Source organism: Lygodium microphyllum, chromosome 25 (assembly GCF_053477565.2).
Source record: "Lygodium microphyllum isolate KBCC chromosome 25, Lygodium_microphyllum_v1.1.10, whole genome shotgun sequence".
In the NCBI taxonomy this organism is placed as follows: domain Eukaryota; kingdom Viridiplantae; phylum Streptophyta; class Polypodiopsida; order Schizaeales; family Lygodiaceae; genus Lygodium; species Lygodium microphyllum.
In genome coordinates, this window is record NC_141159.1 from 24,776,635 (window position 1) to 24,794,433 (window position 17,799).

The following is a 17,799-nucleotide window of genomic DNA, read 5'->3' on the forward strand; positions in this document are numbered from 1 at the left end:
CTACTTGGAAATGCACCCAAGATGCTAGAAGATCTTAAAGAGTTAACACTAACATCTATATCAAAGGAGAAGCTAGCCTTATGGAACACAAAGTGTGGAGAGAGGAGGTGGCACGCTCAAAGAGGGCAAAGGACTTGTTTGGTGCAATTTCTTTGCCAATGCGTCTTAAGACCACCATAGGCGCAAGTCCTAGTTTCAGTCCCACCAAGCAGCAAGGTGATTTGTCAAGGGCAGGAATTATATTTCGCACATTGAGGAATCACCAATGTGCACCAACAATTGACGTTCCCTTTGATGCTATCAAGCCAAGAAGAGTTATTGGCCAAGGTGCCTTCAGATAGTGTGTTGAAGTTGCCATAGACAATATTAGTTGTCTTCCTTCAAATTTAGCATATTGTGCTAAAGTGTACAAGGGCTCCAACAACACCAAACTACAACAATTTCAAGTGGAGCATGGGATGCACAAGGTCAATGCATCAATTGTGCGATGCATTGCCTTTACTTTTGAGCCCCCTTGCATTACAATCTTCCCCTTTTTCAATGGTCGTACACTGAATGATAAATTGATATGGGGTCCTTTTCAAGAATGTAAATACAAAAGAATAATTGAGCGTCTGCACAAGCCATCAATGGGATTCAGACTTGGTCCTGACATGGTGCCCAATGCAGAGGAGATTGGTATTCGTATTTCCAAAAACCTAGATAATTGGTGAGTGTTCACAAGCATATTCTAATATATGCTAGTATAACAATATCAGTGACTATGTCAATTTAGTTGTGTTTCTTTATAAAATGCTAAGGTGAGAGAGGAAGGGAGGCCCGAACCTCAATCACTTTTTAATAAAAGTCAAGTACTCTTAGGGTTTTAGAGGAGGCATTGTGCCCAATCTTGTGTCAAGTACTCTCTCTTGCTTTTTTCATGATTCATGCTTTCTCAAGAGCTCTCCTAAATTTTGTATATTCAAGTTTTAAAATATGGTGAGAGATCTCAATAGCCTCAACAATCATCCTTAGCATAATGCCCTCCCAATTCAGCAGATGTAACATGCATTTGAAAAATATCTAAATTTAATGTGCAAAACCACTTCAATCCCATAAGGGTGAAACACCTCCATACATTTTGATGGCTCCTGATGCCTCTCCCAAAGAATATAAGCTTTTCTTTATGGTCTAAGAGTACCATAGGAGGAGGCCATAGTAGGCACATAGAGAATATGCCCTAGTATTTTTGTAAGAATATGCACTACACCATCCAACTAGACATGGATATCAAGGAAAGAAATCCAATCCACACACTTATGTTGGACAACCAACTTAGATGAGAAGGCAGGACACTATAATAGAGTAACACCTACATAATCTAGCTCCATAGTTATCTCCTCAGTTACTAACTTCTTCTTTCTATTATGGTCATTCTTCCCAACAACCACCCAAATTCTCGTTTGCTAATAAGCTCTCCTGCATGCACAAGAAGAGTGGCCATGTGTTAGGCCGGCCTTAATGTTGCAATAATGGCTTTAGTGGCCTTAACGGTTATCCCTTTCCATGGCTATTGACACACCCTTGAGCCACTTGCTATAAAACTCCCCACTCGAACTCAATAAGTAGTGTGGCAAAAAAATTGACTGATATACTTGGTCTAAGTGTGTTGAGCTGTTATGATTGGCACATTGAGCTCCTATTTTGGACAAACATAATCCTAGCATCTTGTGAACCTAAGGCTGGGAAATAGATGTATTAACGGAGTGTGTGTCTCGATGTTCAGGAGAGCCTTATAGCATGTGTCTAGAACCGATCACTCTAAAGCGTGGTGTAAATGTACTTGCGATTTCGGTTAACTTATCTTTGGGTTTGGTTTTGAAGCATGGTTAGCGTTGTGCCATTTTTCCTTTCATCAGGCAAGGCAATGTTGCTGGTGCTGCCTGTTACTACACCCTTTTTATCCTGCCGCGCGGACTTCGAGAACTGTCTCACTGCAATTGACGACCTCTTCTACCTACGGTGAGCATGCCTCCTCCATCTTTCCTTGCAATCATTTCTGCAACCGCGAGAAGGAAGGCTTGTTTGTTTCTTTTCTCAATTGCTATGGCATAACCTCCTTTGCGGTCACAGTTGTTTCCAGACAGACTCCTCATCCCACAGCATGAGGCTTCTCAAGCGCAAATCTCGCCGTCCTGAATCCTTTGAAAAGGTAGCATCGATCGCCATTATTGTTATTCTAATTAGGCCTATGTACACATATGAAGTCATGTACACACAGAATCTAGACAATTAAGGAATGCTTGGCACATAAGAATGCATGTATACATTGAGGGAATGAAGCTAAACGAACGAGAAGCACTTGAAATGCATTAGTGTGCAGACAAACTTGCATATTTCAATGGTGATGTTATATTTATCAATGTTGACTTGCTGTATATTGAGGTTGCCAAATCACAAACTTGTGTATTCTGATAACTCAGCTAGGAGACACAAAGAAGTGGCACAAGCTTGTGTTTTCTGCGCAAAAATAATTTTACTAAGACTTTTATATCAATGATGCCTTCTTGATTTTCAGCTTCAACTGGAAAAGGTTATTGGGCTCACAACTGGCAATGCAAATGGGTGGGCTTGCAACTTTGCAATGGGCGATGTTACAATGACTCCAAAAACATTGGCATGTGTTGCTTATTCACCTCATGGAGGCAAACTTATTGCTGCTGGAGAGGTATATATCATCTACAAAATGACTGCGATTTCAGTCCTCCACCAACAGTCAATTGAAAAGTCCTTATGTAGAGAGCTATAGGGCTGGAGGTTTCCTGGCACTAAGCTGGGTGGTTTTTTGTTATTTTAGTCTGGGCATCAACCAGCTGCTCTTTTTTGGGATGTGACCGATGGGTCTTGCCTAGCTGAGCTGAAATTGCACAAATATGGAGTTTCATGTGTGCAGTTCTCTCCTAACAGTGAGTTAGAGCTTTGGCTTGGTTGGCAGACCTCCATATCAATAGTAGTAGTAGGCATTCATTTTTTGGGAGGTGAAAGTTTGCAGTGCAACATGCTTTTGAAATACTGGCATAAGCATATGCGTCAATAATAGGAATGAATATGGAAACTCTAGCTGAATTTTTATGCTACCTTTTGTGCCCAGGAAAACATATTGTTTCAGCTGGAACTCCGCACGATGGTATAGTTTGCCTCTGGGATTTCAAGTCTGCAGCATTGATAGCCAAAGTCAGAGCAAAAACTGCATCCATGCCAATAAGTGGGATCCATGTTGCTTTAGATGGAAGTTTTTTTGTCACAGCAGATGCTAATCACTTGAAACACTGGACAATCAGGTTGGACGGCAACGATCTGAAATAGGCTCAGGTCCGGTCCTAGATGGGAGAAATGTTCATCTTGGTAGTCTGCATGAAAATTCTTTTGTGGCAGTAACATCTTTAGAAGATTCACGAGATGAAGATGTCCAACTGGTTTATGCCTTGACTTGCATAGGCATGCCCAAGCAAGCTTTAACCAACTTTTTCTGTTTGGCACTGTTCTCAATTCTGCTGCTAATTTTGTATAATTAGTGAATTGAGGATTGTGGTTGACACATATGATGTTCAACAGGAATACTATGCCTTCTACATCATGGACTTGCATTGAAAAAACGGGTTAATCTTAAGGTATCCTCGGATGTAAGCAAGGATCTTTTGTGGTTGCCTATCTGCAGACATCAACAATAGTTTCAGCTGCTTGTTGCAGGTTTGACAAGGCCATGGTTTAGCCATTTCAAGTTTGCACGTTGCTTGTGCATGTAATGATGGTATTGTGCGGATTTTCATGCTTGAGTCTCTTGTATTTGCTGCAACTTTGCCTTGACCAACGCCATTTGGATTCCATGACTTGACAAATACAAACACATGCTCCTACCTTGCCACACATAATGTAAATGGGATCTCATATCCTGATGCTGTTGCTTGACGATTTGCAACATCGCACAAGCTTGGTAAGTTTTATTTTGAGATAACATTAGTGAGTCCTTACACTGAGAAGAAGCTTAAAGTTGTTAGGCATAAAGTTCTTTAGTTTTAATAATACATTAGTAAGGTTTCTCTTCAATCACTATTCTTACATCAGATGTTTTGGTTTTTCCAGCTCTTGTATATGCTGATCATAGTTTCTTTGTTTTGGATACTCAGAACTTTTCAAAGGCCAGGTACTTTGTTCCAGTATTGTTGAGGCCTATATTTCTTAGAAGTTGTTAAGTTCTTTGTTGAGTGGAAGATTAATGGTATTTGTAGTCTCTTTAACACTGTCTCTTTTGTGACCTTGGGAGGGTTTGTAGTGCTATTAAAGAACTTGTAAGTAACAACTTAAAAATGCTTGGGACTGGATAGGACATATTTGAATGCATGAAAGGTTGGAAGTTATTTTCATGGAAGGTTATCACAAGTCTTATATTGAAACTTGATTGGCTAGTTTGTTAAGTTATTTGTCTTGCATGGTTTCAAAACAGAGCACCTGCATCAACTAAAACACCATCCCCTCTTGAAGTTGAGCCCATGCCTGGTGGCTCACCGCTTGCAAAGGAACGAGAATGCTTGAAACTAAAAGAACGCCAGGTAACATTACATGATGGTTTTATGGTATAGCTTTAGAATGCTCATTGTGTAAGTCCTTTGTTGCTCACTTACTACCAACAAAAAAGTCTAGTCAAGGGTTTCATATCAACTAGGATATGACTACTGAGAAGCGAAGTGTGGACCTTGGAAGCATTACAATAGATGCTCTCTCCTTGGTGGGCCAGTGTCGGGTCTATAAATAGCACAAGACTGAAAAAGTCTACTGCTACTAAAATTGAAAAAAGCAATAAAGGTATGGGTGCTACTGTTATCAAGTATGGCAGTGTGTTGTTCCTTGGAATCATAATGCCAAATGTGGTGGAAGCTTCTCAACTAGCTAACTTACCTATATCCATCATAGTGGCTCTGTTGACAATTGTCAGTTTTTTTCAGCAAGGCCCTTGATTCAGAAAATCATTTGGCCCATGGTACTTGCCATGTGAGCTATGTTTTGATGCTTGGAAAAGGTCTGGAGTTGTAGCTATGTAAGACTTCTGGACAACATATTGCTTTGCCATACACTCCGTTCTGATGCACACATCCTCATCACAGGTAGCTTGTAGATGCAAGCAATCATTGTTACATACCATGCAGCATCGGCTTTATTATCTGGATCGCAAATAGGAGGGAAATTCTTTTCCCGGGTCTCATAGCGGGAATTTGTCGTTGGCCTCTGAAAGACAATGATATCAAATACCCATAGCCCACCAAATCATCAGCAAAGGCATTGAATGTTTCTCACAAATTCACTGAACCTTCGACTTTATCTTCATCAAAGCTGAACAGGCTTGATGAGCTATACCATGCCTCTATCGGCCATGGGAAAAAGCTTGACCAGTGGAATGGGCTGTGGATGGGTCATTGCCTCAATAATTTGCTCGAAGAAACTGAAAATGTAGGAGCACTGCCAAATACACGAGTAGGCGTGGTGCCTGCTCCTGCTGCCCCAATTCCTGCTGACTTAACAAAAACCATTTCAAGAGCCTACAACGTCCTCATTCTTGGCCAGGGTGTTGCCCTTCGGGGTCTTTTTATCATTGACAAGGAAGGCATTATTCAGGATGCTACCATCAACAATCTTGCAATCAGGCATAGTGTGGATGAGACCCTTAGGACCCTCCAGGCTGTTCAATACGTGCAAGACAAACCTGTTGAGGTCTGTCTCCTGCAGGCCGGAAACCTGGTGAGAAGACAATGAAGCCTGACACTAAGCTGAGCAAGGAGTATTTTGCTGCTATCCAAGCAGACCATTGATAGTATACACATGCTAATACTAGTGCTGAAGAGATTGATGCATACATTTCTCCTATTGTGCTGGCATAAGTAATCACAAACATTACTGGCATCTTTGGTCTGACCGCCTTTCATTGTCGGAGGATACTTCAGCTTGCTGGTTTCCAACTATTCAGAACCCAGCCCTCTAGCTCTGCCTTCATCTCTTTGAGAAGTCCAATGATCCATTGATACTCTGGAGGTTGTTTGGAAAGCCCTTCAAAAACTCCATTCCAGAATGCATCTTCAATGGCTGTTTTGATGTGAGCTGCAAGGAATGCCCCTTCAAGAACTCCATTCCAGAATGCACTTCAACGGCTGTTTTGATGCATCTTCAATAACATGGCATATAAGACAATGAAGCCCGACACTAAGCTGAGCAAGGAGTATTTTGCTGCTATCTAAGCAGACCATTGATAGTATACACATGCTAATACTGGTGCTGAAGAGATCGATGCATACATTTCTCCTATTGTGCTGGCGTAAGTAATCACGAACATTACTGGCATCTTTGGTCTGACCGCCTTTCATTGTTGGAGGATACTTCAGCTTGCTGGTTTCCAACTATTCAGAACCCAGCCCTCTAGCTCTGCCTTCATCTCTTTGAGAAGTCCAATGATCCATTGATACTTTGGAGGTTGTTTGGAAAGCCCTTCAAAAACTCCATTCCAGAATGCATCTTCAATGGCTGTTTTGATGTGAGCTGCAAGGAGTGCCCCTTCAAGAACTCCATTCCAGAATGCAACTTCAACGGCTGTTTTGATGCATCTTCAATAACATGGCATATAAGGAGTCCAAATATCAAAGGATCTTCATTCTGTGAGCTGCAAGGAGTGCCTCTATAGTTGGAAATGGCCTATGGTAGGTTGACGCAATCAGGTCCAAATAGGATGCTAGAATTGGAGCACCAGAGTTTCAAGTTTCCATGGAAAAGATCAAAAGCTTTAAATTGTTTAACAACTTGTGTCAGTAAGTGAGTGCTAGGCATTGGCTATTGAATCCTGAAGCGTTTTCATAGTAATCTATGGCTACAATGGATCAACATTGCAAAGGTGGATGCTTATTAGCCTCAAGAGGCTATTAGGAACCACAAATTGGGGAATTTTGGCTCTATACCTTCATTCTCATTGTTGAGCATCTCTCATAGTGCTTGCATCTTGGACATTCCTCTTCCTTGAGTCTTGGATAGTTGGGCACTTTAGCACTATTAAGGCTTCAATCTTCCTTGTGGACTCTTCGTCAAGTAACCCGAAGTGCACTACTATGGAGCATTGCAACTTTGTGGTATGCCTGTGTCTATGTTGGCAATTATATGCCCTTGTTTGACAGTGATGCTTATGTTGGTCATGTGATGATCATGTTTGACAAGGTTGTGCATTTGTTGCCAATGCATTGGGCCATGGCGGCAATGGTTTGGGTCATATTGGCAGCGACTTCCAACCCACAATGATTTACAGGACAACTTCTAGCTCATAATAGGCTTATTCATGTTGTTGTAAACATCTATAGGTGTTTACAAAGGTATTTGTGGTTTAGGGAAGTATTTGCAAGTCCCCCAAGGTGCTTACAGGTCTTCCAAAGTTCCTCATTCAGTTTGATAACTTGGTTAGACCCTACAAAGTATCTACTATTCAAAACAGGCCTCTCATAGTTGCAAACAGGGTGCTGAACTGCACAGTTCAGCCACACATTTCTTATTACAGAATTTTTTGTATAAGACCTCTTATTACATACCTATGCTCCTTGCATAGAGGGGATCGATACCTTCAACTAGAGCTAGAAAGCTCCCTGATCGGAGCTCCCATTGGAGAGTTACAGCCACTTTTGTGTGCAATGGTCCTGCTGGACAGGCTGCAGTCCCCTTCTGTACAGCCACAGAAAGTTGTTCACAACTATTTCTGAATATTTTCTGCCATAAAATTTTTTTCATAGGCTCGTAGAGGGTACTCTCCCCTCCGTTTTGAATTAGAAAATTCCTTGATCGGAGCTCCTTAGCCAAAGTTATCTCAGATTTTGTGACTAGGGGTCTGTGTGGACTGCACCTTCAATGGCAGGGGACAAGGATAAAAGAAAGATTAGTGACCAAGAATGTAGAGCTTTGCTTAACACTTCACGGTGGCTTCAGGAAAGGGATGCAGAAAGGCATAAGGACTTGATGGATAAAATGCACCAACAAAGAGACAATAGTATTTGCAAATACAAATCAGTCATGGTTCCTAGTTTCAATTCCTTTTCTCACTCTTGGCATCCCCAAATGAATGCATTGAATGCTACTCTACAGCGACAAGAAGCTCTCTGAGCTGTGAGCCACAACCAACTAATTGAGCAACATAGTCAGTTCATGTCTAAGATGGACCGAGTGATCTCAACCATCTCAGTTACCAACATGCAAACCAAGGCAATCAATGACAAACTTGCAGCCCTTACAACTCAAGTTGCTCAAATGGCTGCAATTAAAAGGGCGACTTAGCATGATTATGAACAGCAATATGGGCATTTTCACGGACATTATGAGTACCATGACCACTGGCATGGGTTTGATGTGCAAAGGCAATTGCATGCACCTACTTATGGTCAGCATGCATATAATGATTTTGAATATTCTAAGCAATAGCCTGCATCTAATGACTATACATGTTCTTATGATCTACATTTTGGTCCATATACATGGACAACCATCTAGACAGCCTTATGTATATGGGTAGGATCATGCAAATGTATACGAGTATGTACATGGGAAGCAACATCACTATCAACAAAGGAGTGCTTGATATCATCAGCCATTTGATCATTACTATGAGCAGCATGCGCATCCTTATGAGCAACACGATACTTCTCACGAACGATGCCATGATGAGAGCATCTCACTGGAGCTTCATGAGCAGATGCCCCATAAGCCCAAGGCCCTTAACTTTGAATGCCTAGTAGTAGCTACGCATGTGGGACTCATGGACATGAAATGCCTAGGGGTTGATGCAGTGAATGATGTAGTGATTGCAACCTCATCTGCTCCATTTTTACTTGGCCCAGTGGTTCCCAATGAGTTTATGGACAAGTCAATGCATGCTACTGCATGGGTCGGTGAGGATCTTGTGCCACCATCAGTGCTTGAAGATGACACCATGAATTACTTCTATGATACAGCGGATGCATTGGATCACAATTATCCTTTTGACCTCGGAGGTAGTACGGTGGCCCATGCTTGTATGGATGATCCTTATGCTCTTGATGCTTATTATGTAGGTTATCCATTTGACCCCGAGGAATGGAATGGTCTTCAAAAAGACCTACCCCGATCAACATTTCACCAGTGCATTTCTCCGCCTACTTTAAGGATGCAATTTTGATTGAGGATTAGCTAACTTGTCCTAGTCTGCATTGCAGACAACTTGCAAATAGCACACTGTTTTAGAACAGTTTTTTACCCTGCATTAATGACAATCAAGTGTCACCTATATGGGCTGAAAATACACTTCATGAGCTTCGTTTTGACATGTCACACGCCTCAATCGGAGCTGCCCATAGGAAGTTATGACCAGTTTTCTCCAGTAGGTCTGTTTTGGACAACATGCTGTCCATTGTTTGTCAATCCCTAATTGTCAAGAATTGGTGGCCAAACTCATACGCTATCAACTTGCACATGTCGCATACATCATCTACACATTTATATTGTACTTCCCCACACCTACATTCTCCTTTGTAATGCTAAATAGAGTAGTGCTCTGCAACCCCCTCTTCTGCTGTGAGCCACACCAATAAGTTCTCTTTTTGTTTTTGAGGACAAAAACCTTCAGGGTCGGGATGAAATGTAAAAGAATGGGGATAGATGAGTAGGATATGGGTTAATATGGGAGTACCTAGTTATACTGATGGGGTATTTAAGGTGTTGGGAGATCCAATTAGGGCATCAGTTATCAATAATCAAGTCTCTCTTTTGCCCTTCCTTTTAGCTTTCATGGCTTTCCTTTTCCTTCTCTCTCTCTTCTTACCTTTCTCTTTCCTCTGCTAGTCTTTCTCTCTCTTTTCTCATTTTCTTCCTCTTTCTCTCTCCTTTGCAGTCTGTCCCTTCTCTCCCTCTCTCTCCTAGGTCTCTTTCATTACAAGGAATGATAGGACACTTGAAGAAGTTCCTATGCTTGTTGAATTCATGCTGAAGAAGGCTATTGAAGAATGTGAGCAACGACTGTGTTTTCGAGAAGGACAAAAAAGAAGTCGCTCGAAGATCATGGAAGATCTTAGAGATAGGTGTGAGTTCTTCTCAGGGAGTTGTAGCAATTAGTATGGATCAGCATTGGGCCCTTTTTAAGAAGCCATGGAGCTTAAAACAAGCCCTTCCTGAGCTAACTCAAGCCCTCCATTGAATAGCAATTTTCAGCAGCTAAGCTGCATAGTAAATCAAAAAAGATCAAGAGCCCACTTCTGCATATCTTGCTTCCACTTTGGCAGCTCATAGAACTGCTTGAAGTCCATTCCAAATTCCTTTTTGAAATCTCAGGTGAAAGGTACGACTCTCTCTTTAGTGGATCTATTCTAGGGAGCTGGGTTTGTGGATCTTGCTTGAAGTCTATCATAGCTATAAAAAGAAGATTTGCCCACATCTCCATTTTGGCACTCTTCTACAGTATCAAAAGGCTATTAGGAACTACAAATTGGGGAATTTGACTCTATACCTTCATTCTCATTGTTGAGCATCTCTCATAGTGCTTGCATCTTGGACATTCCTCTTCCTTGAGTTTTGGATAGCTTAGCACTTTGTCACTATTGAGGCTTCAATCTTCCTTGTGGACTCTTTGTCAAGTAATGAAAGTGCACTACTATGAAGCATTGCAACTATGGTATACATGGGAGTGCATGATAGGTGTTTTGATGCTAATTGGACTATGGATGTGGTATACTTATGCCTCAAAGATTCTATCTTAATTGCAAAGGATATTGATACATTGACTTTTGTTAGCAATGACACTTATGGTGATACTCATCTACTCATGCTAACATTGAGATGTTTATGAACTTGACAATGGTACTCATAGTGGTATGCCTGTGTCTATCTTGGCAAGTATATGCCCCTGTTAGGCAGTGATATTTATGTTGGTCATGCGATGATCATGTTTGACAAGGTTATGCTCTTGTTGGCAATGCATTTGGCCATGGTGGCAATGGTTTGGATCATATTGGCAACGACTTCCAACCCACAATGATTTATAGGATAACTTTCAGCTCATAATAGGATTATACATGCTACTGTAGACTTCTACAGGTGTTTACAAAGGTATTTGTGGTTTGGGGAAGTATTTGCAAGTCTCCCAGGATGCTCATAGGTCTCCCAAAGGTCCTCATTCAGTTTGATAACTTGGTTAGACCTTGCAAGGTATCGATTGTTCAAAACAGGCCTCTCACTGTTGTAAATAGGGTGCTGGATTGCACAGCTCAGCCACACATTTCTTATTACAGAGTTTTCTGTATAAGACCTGTTATTACATACCTATACTCCTTGCGTAGAGGGGATCGATATCTTCGACTAGAGCTAGAAAGCTCCCCAATCGTACCTCTCATTGGAGAGTTATAGCCACTTTTGTGTGCAGTGGTCCTGCGGGACAGGCTGCAGTCCCCTTTTGTACAGCCACAGAAAGTTATTCATAGCCAATTCTGAATATTTTCTGTCATAAAACTTTTTACATAGGCTCATAGAGGGCAGTCTCCCCTCCGTTTTTAATCAAAAAGTTCCCTGATCGGATCTCCCTAGCCAAAGTTATCTTAGATTTTGTAACTAGGGGTTTGTGTGGACTGAACCTTCAATGGCAGGGGCCAAGGATAAAAGAAAGATTAGTGACCCAAGAATGTAGAGCTTTGCTCCATGCTTCACGGTGGCTTCATGCAAGGGATGGAGAAAGGCATAAGGACTTCATGGATAAAATGCACCAACAAAGAGACAATAGTATCTGCAAAAACAAATCAGTCCCGGCTCATAGTTCCAGTTCCTTTTCTCACTCTTGGCATCCCCAAATGAATGCATTGAATGCTACTCTACGGCGAGAAGAAGCTCTCTAGCTGCGAGCCACAACCAACTAATTGAGCAATACAATCAGTTCATGTCTAAAATGGACCGAGTGATCTCAACCATCTCAGTCACCAGCATATAAACCAAGGCAATCAATGACAAACTTGCAGCCCTTATGACTCAAGTTGGTCAAATGGCTACAATTAAAAGGACAGATCAGCATAATTATGAGCAGCAACATGGGCATTCTCATGGAAATTATGAGTACCATGACCACTGGCATGGTTTGGATGTGCAAAGGCAGCAGCATCATGTGCCTACTTATGGTCAGCATGTATACGATTGTGTATATTTTGAGCAACAACATGCATATGATAACTATGTATGTTCTTATGAGCTCATTTTGGTCACATACATGGACAACCATCTAGATAGCCTTATGTACATGGGCAACATCATGCAAATGTATACCAGTATGTACATGGGGAGCAACATCATTATCAGCAATAGAGTGATCGATATCATCAACCACTTGATCATTACTATGAGTAGCATGCGCATCCTTATGAGCAACATGATACTTCTCACGAATGATGCCATGATGAGAGCATCTCACTGGAGCTTCATGAGCAGGTCCCCCATCAGCCCAAGGCCCTTAACTTTGAATGCCCCATAAGCTTCATGAGCAGGATGATGTAATGGTGGTATCTTCACTATTTTATGAGTAGGCCCGTGAAACAGAGGAGCACACCTCTGTGAATGCGAGTTCACAATGGTTTTGGAGCTACTACATGAAGCGTTTTAGCAGAGGAGTGCTCTTAGGTGCTTTTGAATTTGACCTGGATGCGAGGCCTTTCAAGCCACTTCTACGACATTAGAAACCATAAAAAATTGGTTTAAATCAGCCTATTCTTGGTGCCAATAGCTTGAAATACTACTGTAGCTCACGTGATGCTTTTGCCTTCAAAAGTAGTTATGATCTTGCTTGAAATGATGAGAAGAATCAAGCTAGAGCATGAATTTTGGCCATGGATGCACATAAAGAGAGAGATGCTGATTAATCCACCATGAAAGCTTGGAGGAAGAATGAAGAAAAAGCTTTCTTTCAAAAGCAAGTAGTCCTAGTCTCTCTTTTTGCTTCAATTAAGTCCTCTTTTACCAAACTGGCTACCCAAAAATGCCTAGAATTGAGTGACAACTTGCTATTTTGACCTAAATGCCTCCATATCTATCCCTTCCACCTTCAAAGATCCCCAAATTTGTCTTCTTCCAACCAAATTTGTCTTCTTCCAACTGTAGTTGTTCTGCAAGTCACTGCTATCCATGTCTTATACTTGCAGTACCTATCTAAAATAGGTTTTTTATGATGAAAATTGAGATTGAATATGAAGAAAAAGAGGAGAAAATGGATCAAAGACCAATGCTCTAATACCACTTGTCTTGAAGGGACGTGAGAGGAGAGAGAAGACTATAGGAAAGAGAGAAAAAGAGTGCAAATGAGAGAGAAAGTCTAGATGAGGAGAGAGAAACACTAGAAATAGAGAGAAAAAGTTAAAAAAGAAGGAAAGAGATGGCTGGCAACCATGAAAGGATAGGAATAGCTAGAGAGGTGAAGGAAAAAGTTGTATTATTGTGTTTAAAAAATGATATTCTATACATATATCATTTGCCCTTTTATATGCCCCCAATTCAGCTCTTTACAAAAGAACACTTTTCTATCATCTTAATGCACAGTCAATATATTTATTTCTTCAATCTTTGTCTTTCTTTACCATCTGTATCCATGAAAGTTAAATTTTTTTCACCTTCCACTTCGCGGATAAAGGTTTCACAGATTGCTTCTGGGTATAGATCTTGACTCTTTCAAGGGAGTGGCCTTCTTATCTATGCTTTGCTGGAATTGACTTCCTCCTTCCATGGGGACTCTACTGACCCTTTGGAATGTTGAAATGGTACCACGGCTATTTCAAATTTTATGGGAGGGTTACTTATCTCTTAACTCGAGGACTTATCTTTTGAGAAGGCCTCTAGGAATGTCACATAACAAGAACCATTTGAGCTGTAGGAGTGGTGTTTGTTAGCAAGGTGCATCGTCATTTTCTTTTCTTGAGAAGGGTAGATTAGGGTGACAAGAGCCACTATTGAAGGAAGGCTTATTCTACTTAATCCATTTCTTATGGATATTTTGTATACGATGCAATTCATTTACTAATCCAAAAGATACTAGAGTCATTCTATTTAACAATATGGGATCTTCAGCTTATGTAGCCTCTGGAATTTTGTCATCATTTGTATCCTCTTCAGGCTAGATAGATTCTTCCAATTTGCTTTTATAATCTTCTTTTGCACTATCATCATTGTTCTCTTCTGACTTTCTCTCTCCTTTATAGGGGCTCTATAAGAGAAGAACAGATTCTTTATTGTATCCTCTACTTTTGCCTCTGCCTTTTGCGTTGCTTCTGTATTTGTCTATCTCTGCTTCTATCTTTGGCTCTGCTACAGCCATGTAACGAGGAGAATAGTACATCCAGGTCTCTATCTCACTGTCAAATGTGATTTCAAAAGTCATTCTTGGTTCAAGCAAGAGGTATTCACTCATCAACAAGGACTTTGCTTCTCTTGGAAGTCGGCTTATAGTACCCACTGTCAGGGATCGTGTCTCTATTTTCATGGGAAAGATATGTTTGACAACTTCATTGTGTGCTAATGTACCATCTATTACTTCATTGGAGGAGTCTGGTAAGACTTCGATAGAGGTGGATCCATTGCCTTTTTGTGAACCATATAACTTCAGCACCATTTTGTTGGGTCCTTGATAGCCATTACTTGTTTTAGTGCCACCCTAATCAAGTATTATTCATACTTAGTGTCCATCAGTGGAAGTAGATGTTAGATATGATCAATGCCCCACGCTCATTAGGTGCTACTAATGATCCATGGTGCTCAAAGTTGTAAGGCCCCCATTATGAGGAGAAGCCAAATGTGAGCCCGGACATTGGTTGAGTCCTGACTTGTATATTAGATGAGGTCTATGTGACCGGATGGCAAAAAGGTGACTGTTGTGGGTCTAATCTTTGGGTTAGACGGAGTGGTTAAGCTGGTAGCAACTTGAGGCGCATTGCATTGAGTTGTGGTGTAAGGGAGTTAAAAGGGGCTCCTATTGTGGGGTCCGGGGGCCGCGGAAGTGGCCCCTGGCTGGGAGGTCCCAGGGGGGCCAGCGGCCCCCCTGGCGGGGATCCGAGGGCAGTGCCCCCGGCTCGATGGTAAAGGGAATATTCCCTGGCCGACTAGTGGAGGCTCATATGGTAGGTTGGTCAGCAGGCCGACCTAACGACCTTCGCGGGCTATAAAAGCTAAACCCCTTTGCAGCCATCTCCCACTCATCTTTCACCTAGTCAGAGTTGTTGTTCCAGCTAGCCTTAAGCTCTTCACCTATCTTCTGTCTAGATCGCCATCTAAGCTTCACACAGTGGAAGCGCACGGGTGGACAGAGCCATCTTTGTATGAGTTATTTGGAGTTAAAGAATTTACTGATTCTCCTCTTATCTGTTGTGTATTCTCTCTATCTCTTTCTCAGATTCTGTTCGCTGCGCCGTGTAATATTTTACATGGTATCAAAGCCCAGGGGGCTCTAGAGATCGGAGAGTGTGCAAGAGGCAAAGGTTTCAACAACAAAGAGAAACTATGTCGACTTCCCGAAGCGGTTCTGGCGCATCAGGAAGCGGTGCAGGAGGTGGTGTTGCTGTACCGGCTATTCAAACACTGAGGATTCGTCCACCAACCTTCAGCGAAGGCATGTTAGATGGTACAAACTACACCTTGTGGAAGTTCAAAATTACAACTATCCTTGATTCTTATGAGCTTCTGGAGACTGTGCTGGGGATTGACGCAGAACCACAGCCTACCCCCGACCCATCAAATCCTAGTGTGATGATTCCTCTGAATGCAGATCTTCTACGAGCTTGGAAACGAAGGAATGCAGATGCATTGTGTGCCTTAGTTACAAGCTGTTCTGACAGTGTTCTGACTTTGATTCAGCATACAACCAAAGCGTCAGAGGCTTGGAATACTAAGGAGTCAGTATGAAACACGAAACTAAACGAGGATTCAAAACTTGGAGAATCAACTAGCAGCGGAGAAGTTTGCTGAAGGAGAGACGGTTGAAGCATTCATTACTCGGATTAAGAATCTGCGCGACCAGATGGCTGGCGTTGGGATACAAAAGACTAGCGAAGAGCTAGCTCGGAGGTGTCTTCGGATTTGTCTACAAAAGTTTGATGGACTAGTAACTGCCCTTAATACTCAGGTGAGACCTCAAGCTTTGACTTTTGAGGAGTTTTGTGCATTATTAATGGAGGAGGAGTTGAGGCTGAAAGCCCGAGAAGGAAGCAACAATGGAGATGCTGCATTCTCTGCCAATGTAAAAGGCAAAGGTGGTTCCTTCACCAAAAATGATGGTGACAAAAAGAAGAAGGGCGGAAAGAAGAAGTTTCAAGGAGAGTGCTTCTACTGCAAGAAGAAAGGACATGCAATTGCAAATTGCCGTGTCAAGAAGGCAGATGAAAAGAATAGTACCCTTAAAAGTAAAGGGAAAGAGATAGCCAATACGGCTGAAGCAGAGCTGGAATTATTCATGGCGACCATTGAGGAAGTGTGCTCCTCAGTGCAAGAAGAATCTACCACTGACTCATGGGTGTTGGATAGTGGGGCCTCCCGTCACATGACCAACAAGAAAGGTCTATACAGTTCTATGCAGCCTCTACAAGAATCCATCATTGTGACGGTTGGAAATGACGCTAAATGCCCTGTTGCGGGCACATGTACTATTTCTTTTGTTGCTGCAAATGGTGAAGTCAAAAAGCTTTCAAATGTATTGTATGTTCCCGAAATCAGGAGAAATCTATTATCAGTTGCTGCTATAACTGATCTCGGTCATGAAGTGAGGTTCAAGAAGACAGGTGCAGAAATTATTGATAGTGCTGGCACAATTGCTGGCAAAGGAGAAAAAAGGAACAACCTGTATGAGCTAAGTGCTCTTACAGCCACCGCTGGAGTGGGCACAAGTAAGCTTTGGCACGAAAGGTTTGGACACATTGGATTTGCAGTATTAAAGGAGATGCAAAAGCAAGGTATGGTTGCTCACCTACCTACAATAACTGAATTGAAGGAACCATGTGAAGCTTGTATGATGGGCAAGCAACAGAGAAAGGCATTTCCACAAGAAAGCAAGAATAGAGCACAGGCTCCTCTAGAGTTGGTGCATGCTGACTTGTGTGGTAAGATGCCTACATAGGCCTTGGGGGGATCTTCTTATTTTATGTTGATTGTCGACGACTACAGTAGGAAGATGTGGGTGTACTTCCTTCGTGATAAGGCTCAAGCTTTTGGTAAGTTTAAAGAATGGCTAATACTTGTTGAGAATGAAACATGAAAAAGTGTGAAGAAATTTAGAATAGATGGTGGTGGTGAGTTCAACTCAAAGGAGTTTGAAGGCTTTTGCAAGAGCAAAGGGATCAAGCGTCAATTGACGACGCCTCACACACCTCAGCAGAACGGTGTTGTGGAACGCAGGAATCGCACCATTGTGGAGATGGCAAGATGCATGCTAAAGGGCAAGGGATTGCCTAACCATTTTTGGGCTGAAGCTGTTAATACTGCAGTCTACATTCTAAATCGGAGCTATACAAAGGCTCTCAAGGGAAAAACACCTCATGAGGCTTACATTGGTAAGAAACCATCTGTCTCACATTTCAGAATTTTTGGATGTGAATGTTATGCACATGTTCCAGATGAGAAGAGAAACAAGTTACAACCAAAAAGCAGAAAATGTATCTTCTTGGGTTATAGTGATGAGCAGAAGGCTTACAAATTATATGACCAAGAGGCAAAGAAGATCATCGTGAGCCGTGATGTGGTGTTCAAGGAGGAGCCGCATACAGT

General features: G+C 41.8%; 1 protein-coding gene across 11 annotated transcripts in view; it reads left to right on the forward strand.

Annotated features, from left to right (window-relative positions):
- The first annotated feature begins 1,829 nt into the window (after positions 1–1,829).
- The window catches only part of LOC148013990 (pentatricopeptide repeat-containing protein At2g03880, mitochondrial-like), a 42,307-nt gene continuing 26,337 nt past the window's right edge, over positions 1,830–17,799 (forward strand). For 3 of the 11 annotated variants that reach the window (XM_087666731.1, XM_087666730.1, XM_087666729.1), the window contains exons 1-8: positions 1,830–2,001; positions 2,113–2,191; positions 2,558–2,707; positions 3,131–3,166; positions 3,321–3,477; positions 3,595–3,973; positions 4,123–4,183; positions 4,484–4,589. In XM_087666731.1, the coding sequence (XP_087522857.1) occupies positions 1,865–2,001; positions 2,113–2,191; positions 2,558–2,707; positions 3,131–3,166; positions 3,321–3,477; positions 3,595–3,710 (675 nt within the window). In that variant the 5' untranslated portion in view covers positions 1,830–1,864 and the 3' untranslated portion in view covers positions 3,711–3,973; positions 4,123–4,183; positions 4,484–4,589. The other 8 variants (XM_087666734.1, XM_087666733.1, XM_087666732.1 and 5 more) reach the window with 8 other exon arrangements.